Genomic DNA, 26,467 nt, shown 5'->3' with positions numbered 1-26,467 from the left:
GCCACCATCAGGAATGCCCATGGCCAACATCATTGTGTCCCCATGGCCACCATCAGGTCCTCAGGGTCACCATCAGTGGGTCCCTGTGGCCACCATCAGGGATGCCCATGGCCAACATCATTGTGTCCCCATGGCCACCATCAGGTCCTCAGGGTCACCATCAGTGGGTCCCTGTGGCCACCATCAGGGATGCCCATGGCCAACATCATTGTGTCCCCATGGCCACCATCAGGTCCTCAGGGTCACCATCAGTGGGTCCCCGTGGCCACCATCAGGGATGCCCATGGCCAACATCATTGTGTCCCCATGGCCACCATCAGGTCCTCAGGGTCACCATCAGTGGGTCCCTGTGGCCACCATCAGGGATGCCCATGGCCAACATCATTGTGTCCCCATGGCCACCATCAGGTCCTCAGGGTCACCATCAGTGGGTCCCTGTGGCCACCATCAGGGATGCCCATGGCCAACATCATTGTGTCCCCATGGCCACCATCAGGTCCTCAGGGTCACCATCAGTGGGTCCCTGTGGCCACCATCAGGGATGCCCATGGCCAACATCATTGTGTCCCCATGGCCACCATCAGGTCCTCAGGGTCACCATCAGTGGGTCCCCGTGGCCACCATCAGGGATGCCCATGGCCAACATCATTGTGTCCCCATGGCCACCATCAGGTCCTCAGGGTCACCATCAGTGGGTCCCCGTGGCCACCATCAGTGGGTCCCCATAGCCAACACCAGTGGGTCCCTGTGGCCACCATCAGGGATGCCCACGGCCACCATCAGGTCCTCAGGGTCACCATCAGTGGATCCCCGTGGCCACCATCAGGGATGCCCGTGGCCACCATCAGGTCCTCAGGATCACCATCAACAGTTCCCTGTGCCCAACACCACCAGGTCCCCATGGCCACCATCACTGTATCCCCATGGCCACCACCATGACTGTCCACGCCCCCCCCTTTCCCCCTCCCTCCCCCTCCTCTTGGCTCCACCCCAGGTGGGCCACGATCCCCCAGGGGTCCCCCCCGTCCCCCCCCCTCACCGGCTGTTGTCCACGTAGCGGATGAGGAGGGGGTAGAGCGCGTAGAGGTCGCGGCAGAGGACGGCGAACTCGTCGCGGATGAGCAGCTCGGCGTCCTCGCCCTCGGCCTTGGCCTCCATGCGCAGCTGCTCCTCCTCGGCCACCACCTTCCCCGCCCGCTTCTTCAGCTTCTCCATGGTGGGGATGAAGTGGGAGCGCAGCAGCTCCGGCTTCGCTTTGCTGACGATGGGCTGGGCAAACACTGGGGGGGGGTGGGGTGGGGGGGTGGGGGTGGTTGCAGCCGAGAGACACACCCGGGGATGCCCGCACCCCCCTGAAACCGCCTGTGGCCACCAGCACCCTCCTGGGACCACTCAGAGCCACCAGAACCTCCCTGGGACCACCCGTGGCCACCAGAACCTCCCTGGGACCACCCGTGGCCATCAAAACCTCCCTGGGACCACCCATGGCCATCAAAACCTTCCTGAGACCACCTGTGGCCACCAGCACCATCTGTGGGACCACCCACGGCCACCAGCACCTCCCTGGGACCACTTAAGGCCACCAGAACCTCCCTGGGACCACCTATGGCCATCAGTACCATCTGTGGGACCACCCATGGCCACCAGCACCTCCCTGGGACCACTTAGAGCCACCAGAACCTCCCTGGGACCACCCGTGGCCACCAAAACCTCCCTGGGACCACTTAGGGCCACCAGCACCTCTCTGGGACCACCCATGCCCACCAGCACCTCTCTGGGACCACCCATGCCCACCAGCACCATCCTGGAACCACCTATGGCCACCAGCATCATCTGTGGGACCACCCATGGCCACCAGCACCTCCCTGGGACCACTTAGGGTCACCAGCACCTCCCTGGGACCACCTATGGCCACCAGCATCATCTGTGGGACCACCCATGGCCACCAGAACCTCCCTGGGACTACTCAGGGCCACCAGAACCTCCCTGGGACAACCCATGTCCACCAGCATCACCTCAAGAGCCACCCAGGGCTGCCAACATCATCCTTGGACCTACCCAGGGCCACCAGCGCCATCCTGGGACCTACCCAGGGCCACCAGCACCATCCTGGGACCACCCATGTCCACCAGCATCACCCCAAGAGTCACCCAGGGCCCCCAGCGCCATCCTGGGACCACCCAGGGCCAGCAGTAGCCCCCTTGCGTGGCCCCTCGCCCACCTGCCAGGCGTTTCATCCAGGAGGCCTCGTCGATGCCCAGGTTGTTGACCACGATGCGCAGGATGTTGCCCAGGAGGGCGTTGAGGTGTTGGCCGGTGACGGCGGTGGCCCACGGGCCCTGGGCTACGGTGTCGGGGCCACGCTCCCACCAGCGTGGCAAGTAGTTGCAGAGCATGGGGAGGGTCACCTCGATGACGTGGGGCATCTCGGTGTAACGGGCCCCCGATTCCGCCAGCCCCCCGATATCCCGCATCAGCCGCTCCAGGTCGGGGATGTCGGGGCACATCTCCTCCACCCGGCTGGGGAGCCCCAAGACTGCGGCGGGGACACGAGGGGTGACACTGGGTTGGGGGGGCACCTCGTGGGGAGGGGATGGGGGGACCCCAATGTAGGGGGGGAATGGGGACGCGGAGCTGGGACGAAGGTGGGGGAGAGTGTTGGGGACAAGGGGGTGTCGCAGTGTTGGGGGGCATCAGGGTACCCTGGAGCTGGGGGATTTAGGGGTGTCTGGACATTGGAGATGGGGGGACCCCAAAGTGGGGACAAGTGAGAGGGACAACGAAGATGGGGGGACCCCAAAGTGGGGACAAGTGAGAGGGACAACGGAGATGGGGGGGACCCCAAAGTGGGGACAAGTGAGAGGGACAATGGAGATGGGGGGGACCCCAAAGTGGGGACAAGTGAGAGGGACAATGGAGATGGGGGGGACCCCAAAGTGGGGACAAGTGAGAGGGACAATGGAGATGGGGGGGACCCCAAAGTGGGGACAAGTGAGAGGGACAACGGAGATGGGGGGGGGACCCCAAAGTGGGGACAAGTGAGAGGGACAACGGAGATGGGGGGGACCCCAAAGTGGGGACAAGTGAGAGGGACAACGGAGACATGGGGGTGCCCCAAACCCACGGCCACTGGGGGGCATCAGGGTACCCCAAAGGTGGGGGACCCCAAATCTGGGGCTATCTGGGGGGCACTGGGGGTGTCCCAAAGCTGGGGACACGTGAGGGGCATCGGGGCTGGGGGGTGCCCCAATGCAGGGGGCAAACAGGGCTTGTCCTGGAGGGGTGTGTGACGGGGCAGCCCCTGGGCCACAGGGGGGTCAGGGGGGGACATGAGGGGACACGGAGGGACATGGGGGGACATGGGGGGCCCCCCCACACTCACTGGCCCGCTCGCGGTGGGACTTGGTGCTGTAGACGGAGCAGGGGTTGAACTCGTTGAGCTGCGGCTCCAGGAAGGCCACGGGCATGGCGGCGGCCAGGCGGGCCAGGCACTCCCCCAGCGCCGGGCGCTGCCTGTGGGGCACGGATGGGGTCACCCCATGGCGCCCCACGGCACCCCACAGGCCACCCCATGGCACCCCACGGCACACCAGGGCACCCCACGGCACCCCACAGCACCCCACGGCACCCCAGGGCACACCAGGGCACCCCACAGACCACCTCACGGTACCCCATGGCACCCCACAGCACCCCACAGCACCCCACAGCACCCCAGGGCACACCAGGGCACACCAGGGCACCCCACAGTCCACCTCACGGCACCCCATGGCACCCAACAGCACCCCATGGCACCCCACAGGCCACCCCATGGCACCCCACGGCACCCCACAGCACCCCAGGGCACACCAGGGCACACCAGGGCACCCCACGGCACCCCACAGCACCCCACGGCACCCCAGGGCACACCAGGGCACCCCACAGGCCACCTCACGGCACCCCACGGCACCCAACAGCACCCCACAGGCCACCCCATGGCATCCCATGATACCCCATGGCACCCCACAGCACCCCACCGCGCCCCACGACACCCCATGGCACCCCATAGCACCCCACGGCACCCCACAGACCACCCCATGGGCACCCCAAATCCATGGGCCTCCCCAGATCCACGGGCCCCCCAGATCCAGAGACACCCCACGGGAATAGGTACCCCAGGACCACCCCAGAGCCCTGGGTCCCCCACAGCCACGGGCACCCACGAGCACCCCCAGCTCTGCAGGTAAAGGGGGTTTGGGGGGGCTGTACCCCCCCCCCCCGGCCCCCCCCCGCCCCCCACCTCTCCACGTAGGGGTTCCTGGTGGTGCCCAGCGAGTAGATGCTGCACAGGATGCGGTAACAGGACACCTGGACGTCATCGACTGCGGGGACAAGGGACAGTCAGGGCTGCGGTGGCCCTGTCACCCGGGGGGGCCCTGCCCCCCCAAACTGCCCCAGCACCCCCACCACATCCCCTTGTCCCCAGAGGGTCCCCCAGCTCCCAGGCACCCCCCATGCTGCCACCTTCCCATCACCAACGCACTGTCCTCTCCCCAATGTGTCCCCTTGTCCCCAAATGTCCCCAACGTGTCCCCATGTCTCATGTCCCTGCTGACTCCTCTTGTCCCCAAATGTCCCTGCTGATCCCCCATCCCCAAATGTCCCCAACATGTCCCCATGTCCCATGTCCCTGCTGACCCCACCTGTCCCCAAATGTCCCCAACGTGTCCCCATGTCTCACGTCCCTGCTGATCCCCCATCCCCAAATGTCCCCAATGTGTCCCCATGTCCCATGTCCCTGCTGACCACCCCGTCCCCAAATGTCCCCAGCGTGTCCCCACGTCCCACGTCCCTGCTGACCCCGTGTCACTGAACATCCCCAACGTGTCCCCATGTCTCATGTCCCTGCTGAACCCCCTTGTCCCCAAATGTCCCCAATGTGTCCCCATGTCCCACATCCCTGCTGACCCCCCGTCCCCAAATGTCCCCAGCGTGTTCCCATATCCCTGCTGAGCCCCCGTCCCCAACCTGTCCTGTCCCCAACATGTCCCCATGTTCTCATGTCCCACATCCCTGATGACCCCCCTGCCCCTAACATGTCCCATGTCCCTGCTGACCCCCTGTCCCCAAATGTCCCCAATGTGTCCCCATCTCCCACATCTCTGCTGACCCCCTTGTCCCCAAATGTCCCTAATGTGTCCCCATGTCCCACGTCACTGCTGACCCCCCCATCCCCAAATGTCCCCAACGTCTCCCCATGTCCCTGCTGAGCCCTCGTCCCCAACCTGTCCTGTTCCCAACGTGTCCCCATGTTCTCATGTCCCACATCCCTGCCAAGCCCCCCGTCCCCACGGTGTCCCCCCATCCCCACGGTGTCCCCCGCCGTCCCCAGGGGCTCACGGATGACGTCGTCCCCGAAGTGGTGCTGCGCCACGTGCTCGAAGAGGGAGGTGAGGACGGGCAGAAGAGCCACCGTGGTGTAGTTGATGTTCTGGGCCACGCCCTTGACCTGGGTGCGACTCTGCGTCACCTTCCCCAGCTTCAGGTTCTCCACCATCTTCTCGATGTCCTCGGCCGCGCTCTCGAAGAAGGAGCGCAGCCCCGCCTTGACGATCTCGGGCCCCGACTTCATCACCGTCCTGGGGACACACAGGTGGCCTTGGGGACACAGGGCATGGCCACTACCCCGCGGACATGCAGGCGGCCTTGGGGACATGGGGCGCAGGGACATGCGGGTGGCCTTGGGGACACAGGGCATGGCCACCACCCTGGGGACACGTGGGTAGCGTTGGGGACACGGGGAATGGCCACCATGCTGGGGACACGTGGGCAGCCTTGGGGACATGGGGCACGGCCACTGCCCCAGGGACATGCAGGTGGCACTGGGGACAGCGTCCTGGGGACACTGTGGGGACACCGCAGGGATGGGGGGACACAGGGCACAGCCACCGTCCTGGGGACACATGGATGGCCTTGGGGACATGGGGCACGGCCACCACCCCAGGGACACACGGGCGGCCTTGGGGACACGGGGCATAGCCACCACCCCAGGGACATGCGGGTGGCCTTGGGGACACAGGGCATGGCCACCATCCTGGGGACACTCAGGTGGCCTTGGGGACATGGGACATGGCCACCACCCTGGGGACATATCGGCAGCGTTGGGGACATGGCACATTGCCACTGCCCCATTAGCATTGGGATGAGGGTGGCACTGGGGTGGCATCAGGTACTGGGGGACAAGGATGGCATCGTGGTGGCACCAGGACACTGCAGGGACATGGGAGACCACGGAGACAAGGATGGCATCATGGTGGCACCGGGACACAGTGGGGACAGGGATGGTGACACCAGGACACTGTGGGGATGGTGGGGATGAGGACAGGACCATGGTGGCACTGGTGGCCCCATGGGGATGATGGGGACAAGGACAGGACCATGGTGACACCGGGGACCCTGTGGGGACAAGGACAGGACCATGGTGACACCGGGGTCCCACCCCACCTGGCGTCCAGGGAGCGGGCAAGGATGTGCAGGCAGTTCACCACGGCCGGCGCGTCCGTCCCTGGGGAGGGGACAAGGACAAGGACGGGGACGGGGCGGGGGGTCAGGTGCCACCAGGGCACCCCCCCTGTCCCCCCACCCCACCACGGGGTGTCCCCATCCGTGTCCCCTTACCGAAGAGCGAGACGCGGTGGCGGACGAGCGCGGCCAGCTTGCAGAAAAGGCTGATGTGGGGACGGGGGGGTCAGGGGGGGTCCCCAAGACCCCCAGCGAGGGGACAGGGCGGAGCCCACGTCCCCTTGACCAGCGCGGACCCCCCCGATTCCCCCCCAGAGCCGGGGGGGTGGCGATGAGCCACCCCCATTGCCCAAGGAGCTCCCCATGGCTGTGGGTCTGGGGGTGTAGGGGGGTCCGCGCACCCCCGCCGTCGGGGGGTGTGGGGTTGTGGGGGGGTTTGGGGGTGCAGGGGCGCCCCCCCCCCACCTGGTGATCATCTCCTTCTCCTTGTTGGAGGCGTGTCCGCCGCTGCCCAGCACCTTGGCCGGGGTGGAGAGGAAGTAGAGGCAGTGGTTGTGGAAGTACTGGTTGATGAGGGGCAGCAAGATCTGGGGGGGACACAGTGTGGGGGGGTTCAGGGGGTGCCCCCCCCATAAGGAACCCTCAAGTACCCCCCAACACCCCATAAGTGACCCCAAACCCCTTCATATCCCCATAGGGACCCCAAGGACCCTCTAAGGAACAGCTCAACATCCTGTGGGACCTCAACGCCTTTTGGGGTACACCTTGACCCCTCTGGGGGACCCCGAGGAGTCTTTAAGGGGACCCCAAGGACTCACAGGTCATGTGGATCCCATAGGGACCCCAAGCACCCCACAGGGGACCCCAAAAAGCCCATGGGGACCCCAAACACCCCATAGGGAACCCCAGATACTCCATAGGGACCCCAAACATCCCATAGGGGACCCCAAAAACCCTGTAGAGACCTCAAACAGCCCATAGAGACCCCAAAAACCCCATAGGGACCCCGAACAGCCCATGGGGACCCCAAAAACCCCATAGGGACCCCAAACAGCCCATGGGGACCCCCACACACTCCATAGGGACCCCAAACACCCCATAGGGAACCCCAGATACTCCATAGGGACCCCAAACATCCCATAGGGGACCCCAAAAAACCCTATAGAGGCCTCAAACAGCCCATAGAGACCCCCAAAACCCCATAGGGGACCCCCAAACAGCCCATGGAGACCCCAAACACTCCATAGGGGACCCCAGACACTCCACAGGGACCCCAAAAACCCCATAGGGACCCCAAACAGCCCATGGGGACCCCAAACACTCCATAGGGGACCCCAGACACTCCACAGGGACCCCAAAAACCCCATAGGGACCCCGAACAGCCCATGGGGGACCCCAAACACTCCATAGGGACCCCAAAGAGCCCACTGCCCCTCTCCCTGGGGTGGGGGGCTGATGGGGTGTCTGTGCTGAAGCCACCCGGTGCCCCCATTTCGGGTTCCCCCCCTGTCCCCCCCCCCTTTGGGGTCCCTCTGACCTTGGCGAAGAACTTGATCTCCTGCTCGTGGGGGGATTTCTCCACCCGCCCGCTGCTCACCACCGCCTCTGGGGGGGGGGAGGAGGGCAGTCAGGGTGGGCACGGCACGGGGACACGGGGACAAGCAGTTGGGGGGTCCCAGGGAACCCCGAGGGGTCCGGGGCAGCACTGAGGGGGGGATACTGGGATTGCAGGGGCACTTGGGGGGGGTCTCAAGGGGTCCAAGGGAAGTCTCAAGGGGTTCAAGGGGGTCTCCAGGGGGTTTCAAGGGAGGTTCAGAAAAGTCCCAGGAGGATCTGGGGGCTCCCAAGGGCTGGGGTGGGGGGTCCCAGGGGATTTGGGGGGCCCCGGGGCGCACCCAGGTGGGCGATGAACTCCTGGGAAATGTCCATCCACTTGAGCAGCTGCTGCAGGAAGCCGTAGGCGAAGCGCTTCTCGATGGAGGAGGTGTCCAGCTCCATGTCCTTCAGCCCCCTGCAGCGGGGGGGGTCAGGAGAGAGGCCCTCAACCCCCCACCCCCCACCTCCCCATCCTGCCGACCCCCCCAAACCGGGACGACCAGCACCAGCTCACCCCCACCCCCCCCCTGTGCCCCCCAAACCCCTCTCCCCCTGCACCCACCCCTAATCAAGACACGCCCCCCCCACCTTATCCCCAGCCCCCCTGTGCCCCCCCCCGGATGCCTGGGGCCCCCCCAGCCCCCCACTCACCGGGTGACGGCGTAGCCGTTGAGCTGCAGGAACTTGAGGAGCTCCTGCGCCTTCTCGCGGTCCCGCGCCTTCTCCTTGGCCGTCAGCGTGTCGTAGGGCACGAGAAGGGGGTGGGACCCTCCCCCTGGCACCCCCCGTCAGCACCCAGTGGCGGGGGGGGGGGGCGATGTGGCGGCGGGGGGAGAGGAGCACCCATGGGTGGGGATGTGGGGGAGAGGAGCACCCATGGGGAATGTAGGTGGAAGGACAACGCTTGGGAGGGGGCAGCACCCATGGGGTGCATCCAGTTGGGGGGCAGCCCAGGTCCGTGGGGTGCCCGTAGGGGTGGGGAGGACACGGGGGTGCCCATAGGGTGGGGGGGGGGGACGCACAGGGGGGTGCTCACCCTTGGCCTCCAGCTCCTGCTTCTTCTTGCGTCCCCAGGTGTTGTGGTAGTTCTCGGCCAACTGCTCCGCCATGGCCTGGGGGACACGGAGAGGTGGGGGGAGTCCGAGAAGGGCTGGGGGGGGGACACGATGTGGGGGGGGGGACATGGAGGGACACAGGGGGACACTCACCTGCAGCTCCCGGGACAGCGTCACCCCCGACAGGTCCACGGGCTGGGGGCTGTAGCCGTGGCTGGGGTCGTAGGTGGCCTGGGGGCGTGGGGACAGGGCAGCGTTAAGGGGGACCATGGGGTGGGGGGAACCCCCTGGACCCCCAGGGGTTGGGGGGGACCCTTCATCACCCCATGGACCTCCTCCAGGGGTTGGGGTGCCTCTTCACCATCCCATGGATCCCATGGACCCCCCAGGGGTTTAGGGGGCTTCTTCACCACCCCATGGACCCCCCAGGGGTTTGGGGTGCCCCTTCACCACCCCATGAACCCCCCCCCAGGAGTTTGGGATGCCCCGTCACCACCCCATGGACCCCCCCAGGCGTTTGGGGTGCCCCATCACCACCCCATGGACCTCATGGACCCTAAGGGTTTCTTGAGGGGTGGGGGGGACACCCCGGTGTCCGGGCCCCACCTGGGCAGACTGGGAGATCTTGCGGGTTTTCTTCTTCTCCACCTTGTCCTCCTCACCCTCGCGGGCCTTCTCCACCATCCACTCCCAGGCCAACATGGCCTTCAGCGACTCCTTGATGGGCCACCGGTAGATCTCCTTGTCCTGGGGGGCGGGCGCGGGGCCTCGTGGTTGGGGTTGAGGAGGGTGGATGGGGTTGGGGGATCCCAACGAGGTTGAGGGGGGATGGAGAGGGTTGGGGATCTCAATGAGGTTGAGGGGGGATGGAGAGGGTTGGGGGATCTCAATGAGGTTGAGGGGGATGGATGTGGTTGGGGGATCTCAATGAGGTTGAGGGGGATGGACAAGGTTGGGGGATCTTGATGAGGCTGAGTGGGGACAGATGGGATTGGGGATCTCGATGAGGTTGAGGGGGATGGACGTGGTTGGGGGATCCCCAACGAGGTTGAGGGGGATGGACAAGGTTGGGGGATCTTGATGAGGCTGAGTGGGGACAGATGGGATTGGGGGATCTCGATGAGGTTGAGGGGGATGGACAAGGTTGGGGGATCTTGACAAGGTTGAGGGGGAACGGACGGAGTTGGGGGATCCCAGCGAGGTAGAGGAGAGGTGGACGGGGTTGAGGGATCTCGATGAGATCGAGCGGGAATGGACAGGGTTGGGGATCTTTATGAGGTTGAGGGATCTCCATGGGGTTGGGGGATCTCAATGAGATTGGGGGGGCCCACAGAGTTGGGGGATCTGGGCAAGGCTGGGGGGTCCAGCCGGGGACACCCACGGTACCTTCTCAGAGAAAGTCTTGTAGGGTCGCAGCATGGGGTGGGTCTTGGCTTCTTCATCCACCGTCTCCCCGAAGGACCAGTTGTTCTGGATCTGCCGAGGGATGGGAACATCGTGGGGGGCTCTGGGACATCATGGGGGGCACTGGGACATCATGGGGGGCACTGGGACATCGCAGAGGGGTGACATGCTGGGGAGGGGCGGGGGGCAGGATGCCCAGAGGAGCCGGGAGAGCTTGGGGTGGGGGGTCAGGCAGGTGTGTGGGGACCAAGAGGGGCAAAGGGGGGGTCATGCAAGTGCATGGGGAACATGAGGGGGTGCAGGGAGGTCCTGGGGGTGTCCCACAGGTGCTGGGGGGGCACCGGGGGGGGTCCCCACCTTGTCGAAAGCCCACTTCTCGTGGGTGTACTCCGCGTACTTGTTGATGAAGCCATCGAGCTTCTCGGGGATGATGACGCTGGGGGGGGACGGACGGACACGGGGGGGGTCAGGATGGGTCCGAGCCAGGGCTCAGGGTGGGGGGGTTGGGAGGGGGGGTCCTATGGGTCCTACTTGAGGGTCTCGACGGTTTGGGGTCGAAGTTGCCCTCGGCGTCGACGGAGGCCTTCTTCTCCGTCTTGGAGGAGTAGCTGGCGTCCACGTAGTCGGGGGGGAGGGCGCCGGCGATGGCGCAGAGGCAGGGCATGGCCAGCTTGTACAGCTCCGCCTCGAACCGCTGTGGGGGGGGCGCGGGGGTGACCCCCCTGCCACCCCCCCAAACCCTGCAGCCCCTCGGAGCCACCCGCTGTCCCCACAGGTCACGCCCTCTGTGTCCCTGAAGTGTCCCCCCCACTCCCAGACCACCCCAGGTCCCCCCACTCCCCGTGTCTCCAGCCTGGTCCAGCCCCACCCTGTCCCTGGGGGGGTCAGGCCCTGCGTCCCCAGTCCCCTGGCCCCATCGTCCCCATCCCAGTCAGCCCCATGTCCCCATCACCCCAACCCCCGTGTCCCCATCCCCATGTCCTCACCACCCCTATCCTGGTGTCCCCATCCCCACCAGCCCCCTCCCAAGTCCCCATCCCGGTGTCCCCACCACCCCCATGTGCCCACCATCCCATTCTTGTGTCCCCACCAACCCCCACCATCCCCATCCTGGTGTCCCAATCATCCCCATCACACCAATCTTCATGTCCCCATCACCCCAATCTCCATGTCCCCACCCCTGTGTCCCCACCATCTCCATACTGGTGTCCCCATCACCCCAATCTCCATGTCCCCATCCCTGTGTCCCCACCATCTCCATACTGGTGTCCCCATCACCCCCATCCCATCACCCCAATCCCCACATCCCCATCCCCGTGTCCCCACCCCAGTGTCCCCACCATCCCCATCCCCGTGTCCCCATCCCAGTGTGTCCCCACCATCCCCAGCCCCCCCCGTCCCCCCCACCTTGTGGGCCAGGGACTCGAAGATGCCCCAGAAGAGCTTTCGGGTGAGGTGCAGCTCCTCCTCCGAGCTGACGCCCTGGTTGGGCCACCCGCTGGGCAGGCAGTAGTACTTCCAGCACCGCTCGTAGTGATTGGTCAGCAGCTGGGGGAGCGCGGGAGAGGTCACCCCCATCGCCGGGACCCCCCCAGTGTGTGGGGGTGTCCCGCCCCGTCCCCCCTTGGCTCACCTTGAGGGGCATCTTGGCGAACTCGTTGAGGATGGGGACGTCGAAGACCAGACGGCGGAGGAGGTGCTGCAGCATGGAGGGGCGGATGTACCTGGGGGGGTACAGGGGGATTAGAGGGGGTTAGGGGCTCTAGGGGAGTGTAGGGGGGATATAGGGGGGTGTAGGAAGTATAAGGAGGTACAGAGGGGATATAGGGGGGATGTTGAGGTATAAAGGGGTACAGAAGGGATATAGAAGGTGTAACGGGATATAGGGAAGATCCAGGGAGAACTGGAGGTATAAAGGAGTATAGAGGGGATATAGGGGGTGTATGGGAGATGTAAAGGGGTACAGAGGGAATATAGGGGGTACGGAGGAGACAGAGAAGGTACAAAGGTGTGTAGAGGGGATACAGGAGATATAAAGGAGTATAGAGGGGATATAGAGACATATAGAACATGTAAAGGTGTGCAACGAGGATATAGGAAAGATATAGGAGATGTAAAGGGGTATGGGGGGATATAGGGGGGCTATAGGAGATGTAGAGGGGTACAGAGGGGATACAGGGGAAATATAGAAAATGTACAGAGTTACGGGGGGATGTAGAAGGTGTAAAGGGGATATAGGGGGGGATATGGAGATGTAAAGGGGTACAGAGGGGATATAGGGGGCCTATAGAAGGTATAAAGGGGATATAGGGGGGATATGGAGGTGTAAAGGGGTACAGAGGGGATATAGGGGGCCTATAGAAGGTATAAAGGGGATATAGGGGGGATATGGAGATGTAAAGGGGTACAGAGGGGATATAGGGGGGTATAGAAGGTATACAGAGATATGGGGGGATATAGAAGGTATAAAGGGGATATAGGGGGGATAGGGGAGGTGTAAAGGGGTACAGAGGGGATATAGGGGGGATATAGAAGGTATAAAGGGGATATAGGGGGGATATGGAGGTGTAAAGGGGTACAGAGGGGATCTAGGGGGGTGCAGCGGTAGAGGTGATACAGAGGGACATGGGGGGATGCAGGGGTATGGGGGATATCAGGGGGTCTGGGGGGCTCTGGGGGTTCAGGGTCCTCTGGGGGTGCATGCAGGGGTTCGTGGGGTGCTGTGGGGGCTCGGGGGGGGGGGTGTGGGGTGCCGCGGGGGGGGGTCCCCACCGGCAGAGGGCCATGAGACACTCCTCGATGACGTCGCGCTGGGCCTTGGTGAGGGAGCGGCCGCGGGAGAGGCGGTAGATGGTGTGGAGCATGGAGTCCACCATGATGGCGCGGTGCTCGGTGCCGGCGAAGAGCGGGGCGCACTTGGTGATCAGCGGCAGCACCGCCAGGCACAGGTAGCGGTTGAGCGCCAGCGCCATCTCCGTCGTGCTGAAGGTGGCCTGGTGGGTTTGGGGGGAAAAAGGGGGCGGGGGGTGGTCAGGGAACCCCCTCTTCACCCCACAGAGGGGCTCCAAGGGAAAGGGGTGATGGGGGGTAGGGCTGGAGGGGGCGGATCCATGCCCATGGGTTTGGGGGATCCCATGGCCGTCCCATAGGGTGGGTTTGGGGGATCCCATGTCCATCCCATAGGGCAGGTTTGGGGGACCCCAGACTCATCCCATAGGGTGAAGGGGGCAGATTCATGCCCATGGGTTTGGGGGACCCCATGTCCATCCCATAGGGCAGGTTTGGGGGACCCCAGACTCATCCCATAGGGTTGGAGGGGGCGGATCCATGCCATGGGTTTGGGGGATCCCATGGCCGTCCCATGGGGTGGGTTTGGGGGATCCCATGTCCATCCCATAGGGCAGGTTTGGGGGACCCCAGACTCATCCCATAGGGTGAAGGGGGCAGATTCATGCCCATGGGTTTGGGGGACCCCATGGCCACCCCATAGGGCAGGTTTGGGGGACCCCAGATTCATCCCATGGGGTGGGTTTGGGGGGACCCTATGTCCATCCCATAGAGCAGGTTTGGGGGGACCCCAGACTCATCTCATAGGGTGGGTTTGGGGGACCCCATGTCCATCCCATAGGGTGGGTTTTCCCACAGGGTTGGAGGGGGCGGATCCATGCCCATGGGTTTGGGGGATCCTATGGCCATCCCATGGGGTGGGTTTGGGGGGACCCCAGACTCATCCCATAGGGCAGGTTTGGGGGGACCCCAGACTCATCCCATAGGGAGAGGAGGGCAGATCCATCCCCATGGGGTGGGTTTGGGGGACCCCATGTCCATCCCATAGAGCAGGTTTGGGGGGCCCCATGTCATCTCACAGGGCATCTTTGGGGGGGACCCCATGTCCACTCATAGGGCAGGTTTGAGGGGGCCCCAGCCCCACTCCAGGGGGGCAGGGAGGGTTCCAGGTGACCCCATCCCCATCCCACAAGGCCAGGGCAGGTTTGGGGGCCCCCAGACCCACTCCAGGGGAACAGAACAGATTTGGGGGACCCCAGACTCACCTCAGAGAGGAAGGGAAGGGTTTGGGGGCCCCCAGCCCCACTCAGGGGGGCAGGGAGGGTTCCAGGTGACCCCATCCCCATCCCACAAGGCCAGGGCAGGTTTGGGGGTTCCCAGCCTCACCCCAGGGGGGCAGGGCAGGTTTGGGGGGCTCGGGGGGGCATTGGGGGGGTCTCACCGTGTCGAGCGAGGCGGCGGCCCGCATGTCGGGCAGGAAGCCGACCTCCAGCACGCGCAGCAGGAACTCCTGGGACTCGACGCCGTAGACGCGGTCGAGGAAGAGCACCATGGGCGCCTTGTGCTCGGGCACGAAGCTGGCGGCCATCCGCGCTCCACCACGCTGCCGTCTGGGGGGGCCGCCGAAATGGGGGTCACCCCTCACCCCCACCTGCCATCCCCCTCCCCCGGCAAGGGGTGCCTGCCTCCGGGCCAGCCCGGCACCCCCTGCCTGGCTGGGCACCCCCAAACCAGTGACCCCCCCCCCAGTCTGACCAGGCACCCCCGAACCAGTGACCCCCCACCCAGTCTGACCAGGCACCCCCGAACCAGTGACCCCCCCCCCAGTCTGAGCTGGCACCCCCAAATCAGTGACCCCCCCCCCAGTCTGACCAGGCACCCCCAAACCAGTGACCCCCACCCAGTCTGAGCTGGCACCCCCAAATCAGTGAAGCCTCCCAGTCTGACTGGGCTCTCTCTGTACCCCCAAACCAGTGACCCCCCACCCAGTCTGACCCAGCACCCCCAAATCAGTGACCCCCCCCAGTCTGACCAGGCACCCCAAACCAGTGACCCCCCAGCCAGTCTGACCAGGCACCCCCAAACCAGTGACCCCCCCCCCCCAGTCTGACCCGGCACCCCAAACCAGTGGCCTCCCAGTCTGACCAGGCACCCCAAACCAGTGACCCCCCACCCAGTCTGACCCGGCACCCCCAAATCAGTGACCCCCCCCCCAGTCTGACCAGGCACCCCCAAACCAGTGACCCCCCAGCCAGTCTGACCAGGCACCCCAAACCAGTGACCCCCCCTCCCCAGTCTGACCAGGCACCCCCAAACCAGTGGCCTCCCGGTCTGACTGGGCTCTCTCTGTACCCCCAAACCAGTGACCCCCACCTGCCTGGGTGTCCCCACATTCCCCCAAAGCTGGAGCCCCCCCATTGTGCCCAGACACCCACATCCCCCATCCCAGTGCCCCCCCCAGTCTGTCTGGGCCCCTTGTGCCCCCCCCCATCGCGGGGACCCCCCGTACCCCCCGGGGCCCCCCACCTTTCCCGAGGGCGGGGATCTGCAGGGGAGGCTGATGATCCCCACCAGGTCTCGAGGGGCACGAGGGAGCGGAGAATCGCCCGGATCCGCAGCGCTTCCCCCTTGCCCGCTGGATCAGCTGTGGGGGGAGTTGGGGGGGTCACCCTGAGCTGGGGGACCCCCCCCCAATCTGTGTGTGTCCCCCCTACCCTGTGTCCCCCCTCCTTACGTGCATCTCGGGGGCACAGCGGCCCAGCAGGTCGATGAGGGCGGCGTAGAAGGACATGATGGCGTTGCCCAAGTGCACCCGGTTTTCTTCGGGGGCTCCTCACCCCCAAATCTGCGTGGGAAAGGGAGAGGGGGCATCAGGGGCACCCCAGAATCCCAGCAAAATTGTGGGGATCCCCGGAATCTGAGCAACGGGTGAGGGACCACCAGGTATCACCCTGGGGCAGGGACCCCCAAAATCCCTTCAGCATGGGGATGGGGGGGGCAGGGGATGAAGAGCATCGGGGGACCCCAAAATCCCTTCAGCATGGGGATGGGGGGGGCAGGGGATGGAAGGGCATCGGGGACCCCAAAATCCTTCAGCATGGGGATGGGGGGGCAGGGGATGGAAGAGCATCGGGGGACCCCCAAATCCCTTCAGCATGGGGATGGGGGGGGCAGGGGATGGAAGGGCATCGGGGGACCCCAAAATCCCTTCAGCATGGGGATGGGGGATCAGGGGGTAGGGGGGACCATGGGGACCCCCAACATTCCAAAAAGATAGGGACAGGATAAGTGGGGTGTTGTGGGGACCCTCAACATCCCATAAGGTGTGGATAGGGGGGCAGGGATTGAGCGGGGCATCGTGGGGACCCCCAACATCGCAAAAAGTTGGGGACAGGGGGGCAGGGGATGAGGGGGGCGTTGTGGGACCCCCAACATCCCGCAGCACGGGGATGGGGACTTGGGGGCCAGCAGGGCAGCAGGGTGAGGGTCAGGGTCACGATGGGGACGCAGCGACCCCCAGGAGGGCCGGGCACGTTTGCACCCCCCGTGTGTCCCCCCAACGCACGGTTCCGTCGCCGCTCCCGCCGGCCCGTGGGCCCGTCGCGGGCCGGGTCCTGAGCGATGTGCAGGGCGTCCTGGATGGCGGCCAGTAGCCCGCTGCCCCCCTCGCCCCGCAGCGCTGGCCCGAAGCACTCGGGCCGCCGGATCAACAGCCGGACCACCACGTTGGCGTTCTCCTCCACGCTCTCCCCTGCGGGTCACAGGGTGACAGGGACCCCCCCAAATGGGCTGCGACGGGGGGCACAGGGCACCCTGGAGCCACGATGGGCGATCGTGGGGGTGCAGGGACCCAGGGGGGACAGGGTGGGGACAGAGGGATCCCCGCCATGGTGGAAGGTGAGGGACACGGGGACCCCCGGGGGGCCAGAACGAGGGTGCAGGGGCCCAGGGGGGACAGGATGGGGACACAGGGACCCCCTGTGGTGACAGGTGAGGGGACATGGGACCCCCAGGGAGCCAGGATGGGGACACGGGGACCCCGAGGGTGCCAGGCTGAGGGTGCAGGGACCCAGGGGTGCCAGGATGGGACACAGGGATGCCCCATGGTGCCAGGATGGGGACATGGGGACCCCAGGGGTGCCAGATGAAGTAAGGGGTGCAGGATCCCGTGGTGCCACAATGGGGACACAGGGACCCTCAGTGCCAGGATGAGTAAAGGGGTGCAGGGACCCCCAGGGTGCCACGATGGGGACATGGGACCCCCAGGGTGCCAAGATGAGTTAAGGGGGTGCAAGGACCCCCAGGGTGCCACAATGGGGACAGGGGGGACCCCCAGGGTGCCAGGATGAGCTAAGGGGGCTCAAGGACCCCCAGGGTGCCAGCTGAGGGGACACAGGGACCCCCAGGAGGACACAGACGGGGTCAAGCGGATTCAGGGCCCTCCGGGGGTGCCGGGATGGCGACACAGGGACCGCTCCCCCCCCAGGGAGGGGACACGGGGTGGGGGGGACACATGGGGCCACCTCAACCCCCCCCCCTCGTCACTCACCGTTGACGAAGACGGCGAAGCGGAGGAAGTCGAGGTAGCGCTCGCCCCCGCAGGGTTCCAGCGATGTCGGGGGTACCCCTTGGCCAGCAGCATGGGGCAGCTCTGCAGCCCGCAGCTCGCCAGGTACGTCACCACCTGCGGCACCGGGATCCTCGCAAGGGGGGGGCCCCGCGTGTGCCCCCCCACCCCCCAATATGTCCCCAGGGCCACCCACCCACCTTCTCCAGGTCCTGCTCCTTCAGCGCCAGCGCCAGCTCGTTGTTGTCGATGACGGAGGCGGCCGCCACGTCAGGGGGGTAGAACCCCGCATGCCTTGATTTTTTTTTTTGGGGGGGGGCGGTGTCAGGGTGGTTTTGGAGGGGGTGGGGGGTCAGGGTGCATGGCCACGGTGGGGAGGGGGGGGTTTGTGGGTGCTGAGAGGGACAGGTGGGATTGAGGGGTGCAGGGACCCCCCCCAGGGTGCCAGGATGGGGATACAGGGACCCCCCCAGGGTGGCCAACTGCAATCGAGGGGTGCAGGATCCCCAGGGTGTCAGTTTGGGGGTGCAGGGACCCCAGTGTGACAATCTGGGAACAGAGACCCCCAGGGTGCCAAATTGGGGGGGTGCAGGGACCCCCAGGGTGCCAGTTTGGGGGTGCAGAGAACCCCAGGGTGCCAAATTGGGGTGTGCAGGGACCCCCAGGGTGCCAGTTTGGGGGTGCAGAGAACCCCAGGGTGCCAAATTGGGTGTGCAGGGACCCCCAGGTGCCAGTTTGGGGGGGTGCAGAGAACCCCAGGGTGCCAAATTGGAGGGTGCAGGGACCCCCAGGGGTGCCAAATCTGGGAACAGGGACCCCCAAGGTGCCAGTTTGGGATGGAGGGGACCCCCAGAGACCTCATTTCCCTGGCAGGCAGGGCAGGGTGGCTGGGGGGAGCTGGAGGGTGCCGGGGGGTACCGAGGAGGTGCTGGGGGGTACCAAGGGGGGATGCCAGTTTGGGGGTGCTCTGAGGGGTGCCAGGAGGGACGTGGGACCCCCAGGGTGCCAAATCTGGGATGCAGGGACCCCCAGAGTACCAGTTTGGGGGTGCAGGGAGCCCCAGGGTGCCAAATTGGAGGGTTGCAGGGACCCCAGGGTGTGAAATTTGGAACAGGGACCCCCAGGGTGCTGGTTTGGGGGTGCTGGGACACCCAGGGTGCCAGTCTGGGGTGCAGAGACCCCCAGGGTGCCAGTTGGGGATGGAGGGGACCCCCAGAGGCCTCATTTCTCCAGGCAGGCAGGGCAGGGTGGCTGGAGGGAGCTGGGGGTTCCAGGGGGTATCAAGGGGGTTCTGGGGATACCGAGGGGGGGATGCCAGTTTGGGGGTACCCGGGGGGGTGCCGGGGGGTGCCGGGGGGCTCACCCAGGCCGATGCTGCTGTTCTCCAGCAGGTACCCGAGGTGGTCGAACATGGAGCGTTGGTTTTGGCGGCTGATGCGGCAGAAGTAGCAGAGGAAGCGGCAGCAGTTGGTCACCATCTTGGGGAAGCGAATCTCCTGGGGGGGGACACACAGTCAGGGGGCACGGTGGAGGGGTTGGGGACACCCTGGGAAGTGGGGGGGGGACACCCCCAAACTCACCTTGGACTCGCCGCCGCCCAGCACGCTGACCATCACCTGCATGACGGTCTCGTGCATCCCAGCGCCCGCATCAAGTTGGGGTGCTGGTAGAAGACCTTGTTGTTCATGATGTTCCTGGGGGGGGGGTAAAAAGAAAGACGGGGGGGGGGTGTCACTGCAAGGGGTCTGCGTGTCCTGAGGGTAGCTGGGATAGGGAAAGTGGGGTGTTCTGGGGAGATGGGGGGGTGCCAGGGGGGTGATGGGGTGACTGGGGGGGTGTGGGCTGCTGGAGGGTGGTGAGTGCCTTGGGAGGGGCAGGGAGGGGATTGGGGGTGACTGGGGGACACAGGGGATGTGGGGTGCCCAGGGAACATGGGGTGCATGGAGAGGGGACATGGGGTGGCCAAGGGAGGGGACGTGGGGTGCCTGGGGGACACAGGAAGACGTGGGGTGACTAGGGGGGACATGGGTGCTCAGGGAGGGGACATGGGGTGGCCAAGGGATAAAGGGGACACGGGGTGACCAAGGGAGGACACGAGTGCTCAGAGGGGACACGGAGTGCTGGATGGGACAAGGGTGCTCAGAGGGGACACGGGTGGCCAAGGGAGACACGGGGTGCTCAGGGGAGCCATAGGGTGTGGGATGGGGACATGGGGTGCTCAGAGGGGACACAGGGTGCCCAATGGAGGACACAGGGTGCTCAGAGGAGACATGGGGTGCAGGATGGGGACACAGAGTGCTCAGGGAGGCATGGGGTGCTCAGGGGGGGACACGGGGTGCAGCGTGGGGACATGGGGTGCCCAAGGGGGGCTGTGGGGTGCTCAGAGGGACACGGGTGGCCAAGGGAGACACAGGGCGCTCAGGGGGGCCACAGGGTGTGGGATGGGGACACGGGGTGCCCAAGGGGAGGACATGGGATGCTAAGGGGACCACCACGGGGTGTGGGATGGGGCCGCGGGGTGCCCAGGGGAGGACGTGGGGTGCTCAGGGGGGACACAGGGTGCAGGATGGGGACACGGGTGCCCAAGGGGAGGACATGGGATGCTAAGGGGGACCACCACGGGGTGTGGGATGGGGCCGCGGGGTGCCCAGTGGCAGGTTGGGGGGTGCCAGGGGGTGGCCGGGGCAGTCTGCGTGCACCCACCCGATGCTCTGGATCATGAGATTCTCCTCCTCGGGGCCCATCTGGACGATGAGGAGGAGCGGATCTGGCCCAGGCACTCCAGGAGCGCGGTGGTGTCGGGCACGGAGTGGGCGTCTGATGGTGTAGGCCTGGGCAGGGCCCGCACCAGTTCCCCCAGTCCGTCGTACTGGCGGTGCAGGAGGCTGAACATGGCGCGCACCAGCTCGGGGCTCTGGATGAAGGACTCCTGCGCCCAGTGCACCATCGTCTGCGAGATCAGCTCCTGCAGGGTGCCTGGAGCGGGGGGAAGAGGGGGGGGGGACGTGGGTGGGGCACCCCGAGGGGGCAGGGGCGAAGGGGGCGCATGTGGGGGCAGCTCGAGACCGTCAACACCTTGGGGGTGGCTTGGCCGTCACTTGGGGACAGTCCAGTTGGTACTTGGGACAGCTTGGCCAACTCCTTGGGCACAGCTTGGCCAACGCCTTGGGGTCAACTTGGCCATGACCTGGGTACAGCTTGGCCAGCACCTTGGGGACACCTTGGCCAACACCTTGGGGGCAGCTTAGCCAATGTTTTGGGGACAGTTTGGCCAGTGCCTTGGGGACAAATTGGCCAACACCTTGGGGACAACTTGGCCAACGTCTTGGGGAAAACTTAGCCAACACCTTGAGGGCAGCTTGGCCAAAGTTTTGGGGGCAGCTTGGCCATGACCTGGGCACAGCCTGGCCAATGCCCTGGGGACAACTTGGGCAACACCTTGAGGGCAGCTTGGCCAGTGCCTTGGGACAATTTAGCCAACACCTTGGGGGCAGTTTGGCCAACACCTTGGGGGCAGCTTAGCCAATGCCTTGGGGACAACTTGGCCAACGCCCTGGGGACAACTTACCAACATCTTGAGGGCAGCTTGGCCAGTGCTTGGGGACAACTTGGCCAACACCGTAGGGACAACTTGGCCAATGCCCTGGGGACAAATTGGCCAACACCTCGGGGGCACTTGGCCAACAGCTTGGGGGCAACTTGGCCAATGCTTTGGGGACAACTTGGCCAACACCCTGGGGACAGCTTGGCCATGCCTTGGGGACAGCCGAGCGGGCACCTGGGGGCCCCCTGTCCCTCCCCCCACCCCTCTCACTGGGCACTGGGGGCTCCTCGGGGGGTGCCTCCTCTGCGCCGCCGTCCCGCGGAGCCCCACCACCTTCTGCACCAGCCCCAGCAGCCGCTGCCGCAGGGACGTCTCCTCCTCCTCCTCCTCCTCCTCGCCTGCCAGCTCGATGCCTGAGGGGGGGGTCACGGGGGTCATGGGGGGGCCCATGTCCCCAAAATGGGGTGACCCCCCATGTCCCCAAAGCAGGGGTTGTCCCATGCTCCCGACTCCCAGGATGGGGCTCCCATGCCCTGGGGTCACAGAATGGGGATCCCCATGCCCTGGGGAGGGGTCCTGGTGCCTCGGAGGATGTCCTGTGCCCTGGGGGGGTCCCCACACCCCCGGGGGGGTCCCCGTCTCACCGCAGTGTGCCAGCAGGTCATTGTGGAAGTCAAGGAGCTCGTCGCGGATGTCCTCGGGCACCGGGCACTCCTCCTCGTCCGCCCCCGCCTTGTACTGCAGCAGCATGTTGATCTGGGGGGGGACACACAGGGGGACATGGGGGGACACGAGGGGACACACAGGTCAGCGGGATCCCTCCTGCTGCCATCACCCCACGTACGTACCCGCCACGTTTCCCTGTGACCCCACACATGGCCCCGTGTCCTCACTGCCCTGTGAGTGTCCTCGTCCCTGCGCCCCTCTCCTCACACGTGTCCCCAAGGATGTCCCCGTGGGTGTCCCCACGTCCCCATGTCCCCATGGACATCCTAGTTTCCCACGTATGCCCCCATGGGTGTCCCCATGTCCCTGTTCATGTCCCCATGGACATCCTGGTTCCACACACTTGTCCCTGTGGGGGTCCCTGTGGGTGTCCCCGTGTCCCCATGGACATCCAGTTTCCCACACATCCCCACTGACGTCCCTGTGGACGTCCAGTTTCACATGCATGCCTCATGGGGTCCCTGTAGGGGTCCTGTGGGTGTCCCCATGTCCCCATGGGACATCCCGGTTCCCCACACACATCCCCGTGGACGTCCCAGTTTGCTACACACGCCCCTGTGGGGGTCCCCATGGACATCCTGGTTCCCCACACACGTCCCTGTGGGTGTCCCCATGTCCCCGTGGACGTCCCGGTTCCCCACACACGTCCCCGTGGAGGTCCCTGTGGGGTGTCCCATGTCCCCGTGGATGTCCCAGTTTCCCACACATCCCCACTGATGTCCCAGTAGACATCCCAGTTTCCCACACGCGCCCCTGTGGGGGTCCCGATGGGTGTCCCCATGTCCCCGTGGACATCCCAGTTCCCCACACACGTCCCCGTGGGTGTCCCCATGTCCCGTGGGTGTTCCCGTGGGGGTGCCCGCGCCGTGGGCCGCCCCCCGCCCCACCTGCTCCTGGGGGGGGGAGCGGAACTCGCGGGTGCGCCGGGGCGGTCTCGGCGGCCGACATGGTGAGCGCCCGCATCAGGTGGCCGTAGCGGCGGCGCTGGTCGCGCTGCAGGCCGCTCCACGTGTCGCTCCGAGAAGGCGACGATGGCCTCGACGCGGTGCTGCAGCTCCCGCTCGCAGAAGTACTGCAGCAGGTTGCACATCTGCGCCCCACGGCGTCAGCGGGGGACACGGGGGGGGGACATGGCGGGGGACACGGTGGGGACATGGGGGTCCCCGGGGCAGGGGGACAAGGTGGTGGGACAGGAATGTGTTAACTGGGATGATTGGGGAGGTGGGGGTGTGGCTTGGGGGGGATTGGGGACCTCTGGGGTCGCTGGGCGTGGGACATGGGGACAGTGGGCGCACCCCAGGGAGGGGACACGGGGAGGGGGACACAGGGACGGGGATGTGGGTGCACCCCAGGGAGGGGACATGGGGAGAGGACACAGGGACAGGGACATGGGTGTACCCCAGGGAGGGGACACGGGGAGGGGACAGGCACCCCAGGGAGGGGGACACGGGGGGGAACAGGGGGACAAGGACCCCAGGGAGGGGACATGGGGAGAGGACACAGGGACAGGGACGTGGGTGCACCCCAGGGAGGGACTACGGGGAGGGGACTCCAGGGAGGGGACCCCAGGGAGGGGACATGGGGACAGGGACATGGGTGCACATCAGGGATGGGGACACGGGGAGGGGACCCCAAGGAGGGGACACAAGGAGGGGACAGGCACCCCAGGGAGGGGACACGGGGGGGGAACAGGGGGACGAGACCCCAGGGAGAGGACATGGGACAAGGACCCCAGGGAGGGGGACATGGGGAGGGGAGATGGGGACAGGGACAGGGGGTGCACCCCAGTGAGGGACACGGGGACAAGGACCCCAGAGAGGGGACAGGGACTGCCTGGGGCTCTGTCACACACCTCCCCCCCCCCCGGGGAGGGTCCCTCACCTGCAGCTTGACCGACTCAGGCAGCTTCATCTGCAGCAGCCCCTCCTCCAGCCCTTCCTCCTCCTCCTCTTCTCCTCCTCTTCCTCCTCTCCCTCCTCCATCTCGCCCGCCTCGATGGCCTTCCTCCGCGCCTCCTCCTCCTCCTCGCCGTCAGCCGGGGGGTCCCGCCGAGGCTCCCCAAAAACCCTGGGCTCGATCATGCGAGGACGCGGCGCACGTCCGCGTCCCCCAGCGGCGCCCACCGCCAGCAGCGCCGACACCAGTTTCAACACCGGCACCACTGGAATTCCACGCTGCCCCCCACGGGGTCCCGGGCGTGGGGTCCCCCCCGGCCACCGCCTCGGCCACATCCTGATAGCCCGAGCCCCCAGCGCCTCCAAGGGGATGCTGGGGCTGAGCGGCGCTCGCCCGCCGCCGGCCGCCAGGACGAAACAAGGTTCGGCGAAATGGGGTTGGGGTCTCAAACAGGCGCTGGGCCCCACGCCGGGGGGGCCAGGGGCTCGCCCGCCGTCGGGGAAGAGCGTGATGCTCTTGGTGGCTTCGGTCATGGGGATGATGAACTCGGCGCTCATGGAGGCGCGGGCGCGTTGGGCGGCGTCGAGGTGCATGGCTAGCAACAGGTCGTAGTAGCCGCCCGTAGCGGCCCCGGGAGCTCTGGGCTTTCGATGGCGAAGAGGAGCTGGGCCTGGTCCACGTGGCTACAGAGCGCGTGGGCCACCCGGTTGTTGCCCAGGGCACAGACGGCGCAGTAGAGCTTCAGCGTGTGCCACTGGAAGCGCAGCAGGTCCAGCCGCTCCGACAGCTCCATGATGTCGATGCACCTGGGAAAGGCGGGGGGGGGTTCAGTGTGGGGGTCCTGGGGACAGAACACCCCAGTCTGCTGGGAGGGGACACAAAGGGACACGACACAGGGGTCTCCTGGGGTGGGACCCTGAGTCAGCTGGTGATGGGAGTCTGGGGACGTGATGCCCAGGTCTCCTGGGGATGGGACCCTTGGGTGTCCTGGGATGGGACCCCTGGGTCTGCTGGGGGTGGGACCCCTGGGTGACCCAGTGATGGGACCCTTGGGGACATGATGTCCAGGTCTCCTGGGATGGGACTCTTGGGTGTCCTGGGGGTGGACTTCTGGGTCACCCGATGATGGGACCCCAAAGGACATGATGCCCAGGTCTCCTGGGGATGGGACCCTTGGGTGTCCTGGGGATGGGACCCCTGGGTCTGCTGGGGGTGGGACCCCTGGGTGACCCAGTGATGGGACCCTTGGGGACATGATGTCCAGGTCTCCTGGGGATGGACTCTTGGGTGTCCTGGGGGTGGGACTTCTGGGTCACCCGATGATGGGACCCCAAAGGGACATGATGCCCAGGTCTCCTGGGGATGGGACCCTTGGGTGTCCTGGGGGTGGGAGCCCTGGGTCTGCTGGGGGTGGGACCCCTGGGTGACCCAGTGATGGGACCCTTGGGGACATGATGCCCTGGTCTCCTGGGGATGGACTTCTGGGTCTCCTGGGGATGGGACCCCTGAGTCACCCAGTGATGGCACCCAAAGGGATGTGACACCTCGGTCTTGCTGGGGATAGGACCCCTGGGTGTCCTGGGGGTGGGAGCCCTGGGTCTGCTGGGGGTGGGACCCCTGGGTCCCCCAGTGATTAGGACCCCTGCAGACATGACACCAAGTTCTCCTGGGGATGAGACCCTGGGGTTCCCCAGGGATGGGACCCCAAGGTCTCCTGGGGGTGGGACCCTGAGGATAGGTCATCCTCGAATGTCCTGGGTCCCCCAGTGATGGAACCCCTGGGGACACGATACCCAGGTCTCCTGGGGGCGGGAGGCCTGGGTCCCTCCAGTGATGGGAGCCTGGGCCCACGACACCTGTGGGGTCCCCGACCTGTTCTCCTCAGGGATGTGGAGGGCCATCATGACGAGGGGCTCGTTGCACTCCACGGCCCAGCCCTGCCGCTCGCTCAGGCGGGTGGTCTCCACCGCCAGGAACTCGTTGGGCATCCGGCTCCAGGTGACGGGGGTCAGCACTGGATGACCAACCGCGGCGGGCACTGCGGCTCCGGGTTCTTCCGCTCACTGCTGAACATGGCGGCCGAGATGGGCATGATGTTCTGTGGGGACACGGCGGGGGGGTGAGATGGGGAGGGACCCACACAGCTGGATGCCTGATGTCCCCCCAGAGACCCCCAGCACCCCCAGGACCCCAGGTTCCCCTTGATCCACCTTGTAGACCCCAAGACCCCCCCAGAGACCCCCAGCACCCCCAGGCGTCCAGGTGCCCCTTGGTCCACACCTTGCAGATCCCAAGACCCCTCCAGAGGCCCCCAGCACCCCCAGGGCCCTGGTTCCCCTTGGTCCACACCTTGTAGACCCAAGACCCCCCCAGAGACCCCCAGCACCCCCAGGA

General features: G+C 66.0%; 1 protein-coding gene across 1 annotated transcript in view; it reads right to left on the bottom strand.

The window, feature by feature from the left end:
* RYR1 (ryanodine receptor 1) overlaps window positions 1-26,467 on the bottom strand; it is a 61,396-nt gene that overhangs the window by 19,684 nt on the left and 15,245 nt on the right. The window contains 49 exon segments of the mRNA XM_074809999.1: window positions 1,040-1,280; window positions 2,222-2,536; window positions 3,383-3,513; window positions 4,277-4,358; window positions 5,377-5,615; window positions 6,481-6,541; window positions 6,655-6,704; window positions 6,964-7,085; window positions 8,036-8,103; window positions 8,394-8,509; window positions 8,746-8,869; window positions 9,131-9,206; window positions 9,303-9,380; window positions 9,756-9,896; window positions 10,536-10,625; window positions 10,911-10,989; window positions 11,085-11,097; window positions 11,100-11,247; window positions 11,961-12,101; window positions 12,187-12,277; window positions 13,326-13,546; window positions 14,782-14,933; window positions 15,609-15,627; window positions 15,867-15,919; window positions 15,922-16,015; window positions 16,075-16,169; window positions 16,906-17,091; window positions 17,890-17,946; window positions 17,949-18,024; window positions 18,108-18,181; window positions 18,184-18,201; window positions 19,271-19,403; window positions 19,488-19,549; window positions 19,552-19,601; window positions 20,611-20,668; window positions 20,671-20,883; window positions 21,722-21,775; window positions 21,778-21,864; window positions 22,096-22,207; window positions 23,065-23,103; window positions 23,105-23,176; window positions 23,178-23,267; window positions 24,059-24,132; window positions 24,135-24,338; window positions 24,341-24,405; window positions 24,407-24,692; window positions 24,695-24,879; window positions 25,946-26,087; window positions 26,090-26,171. Of these exon segments, the coding sequence (XP_074666100.1) occupies window positions 1,040-1,280; window positions 2,222-2,536; window positions 3,383-3,513; window positions 4,277-4,358; window positions 5,377-5,615; window positions 6,481-6,541; window positions 6,655-6,704; window positions 6,964-7,085; window positions 8,036-8,103; window positions 8,394-8,509; window positions 8,746-8,869; window positions 9,131-9,206; window positions 9,303-9,380; window positions 9,756-9,896; window positions 10,536-10,625; window positions 10,911-10,989; window positions 11,085-11,097; window positions 11,100-11,247; window positions 11,961-12,101; window positions 12,187-12,277; window positions 13,326-13,546; window positions 14,782-14,933; window positions 15,609-15,627; window positions 15,867-15,919; window positions 15,922-16,015; window positions 16,075-16,169; window positions 16,906-17,091; window positions 17,890-17,946; window positions 17,949-18,024; window positions 18,108-18,181; window positions 18,184-18,201; window positions 19,271-19,403; window positions 19,488-19,549; window positions 19,552-19,601; window positions 20,611-20,668; window positions 20,671-20,883; window positions 21,722-21,775; window positions 21,778-21,864; window positions 22,096-22,207; window positions 23,065-23,103; window positions 23,105-23,176; window positions 23,178-23,267; window positions 24,059-24,132; window positions 24,135-24,338; window positions 24,341-24,405; window positions 24,407-24,692; window positions 24,695-24,879; window positions 25,946-26,087; window positions 26,090-26,171 (5,459 nt within the window).

The sequence above is a fragment of the Strix aluco genome, chromosome 33 (assembly GCF_031877795.1).
Source record: "Strix aluco isolate bStrAlu1 chromosome 33, bStrAlu1.hap1, whole genome shotgun sequence".
NCBI classification, from domain to species: Eukaryota; Metazoa; Chordata; class Aves; order Strigiformes; family Strigidae; genus Strix; species Strix aluco.
Note: the sequence above shows the minus strand (reverse complement) of the source record. Positions and strands in the feature narration are given on the sequence as shown.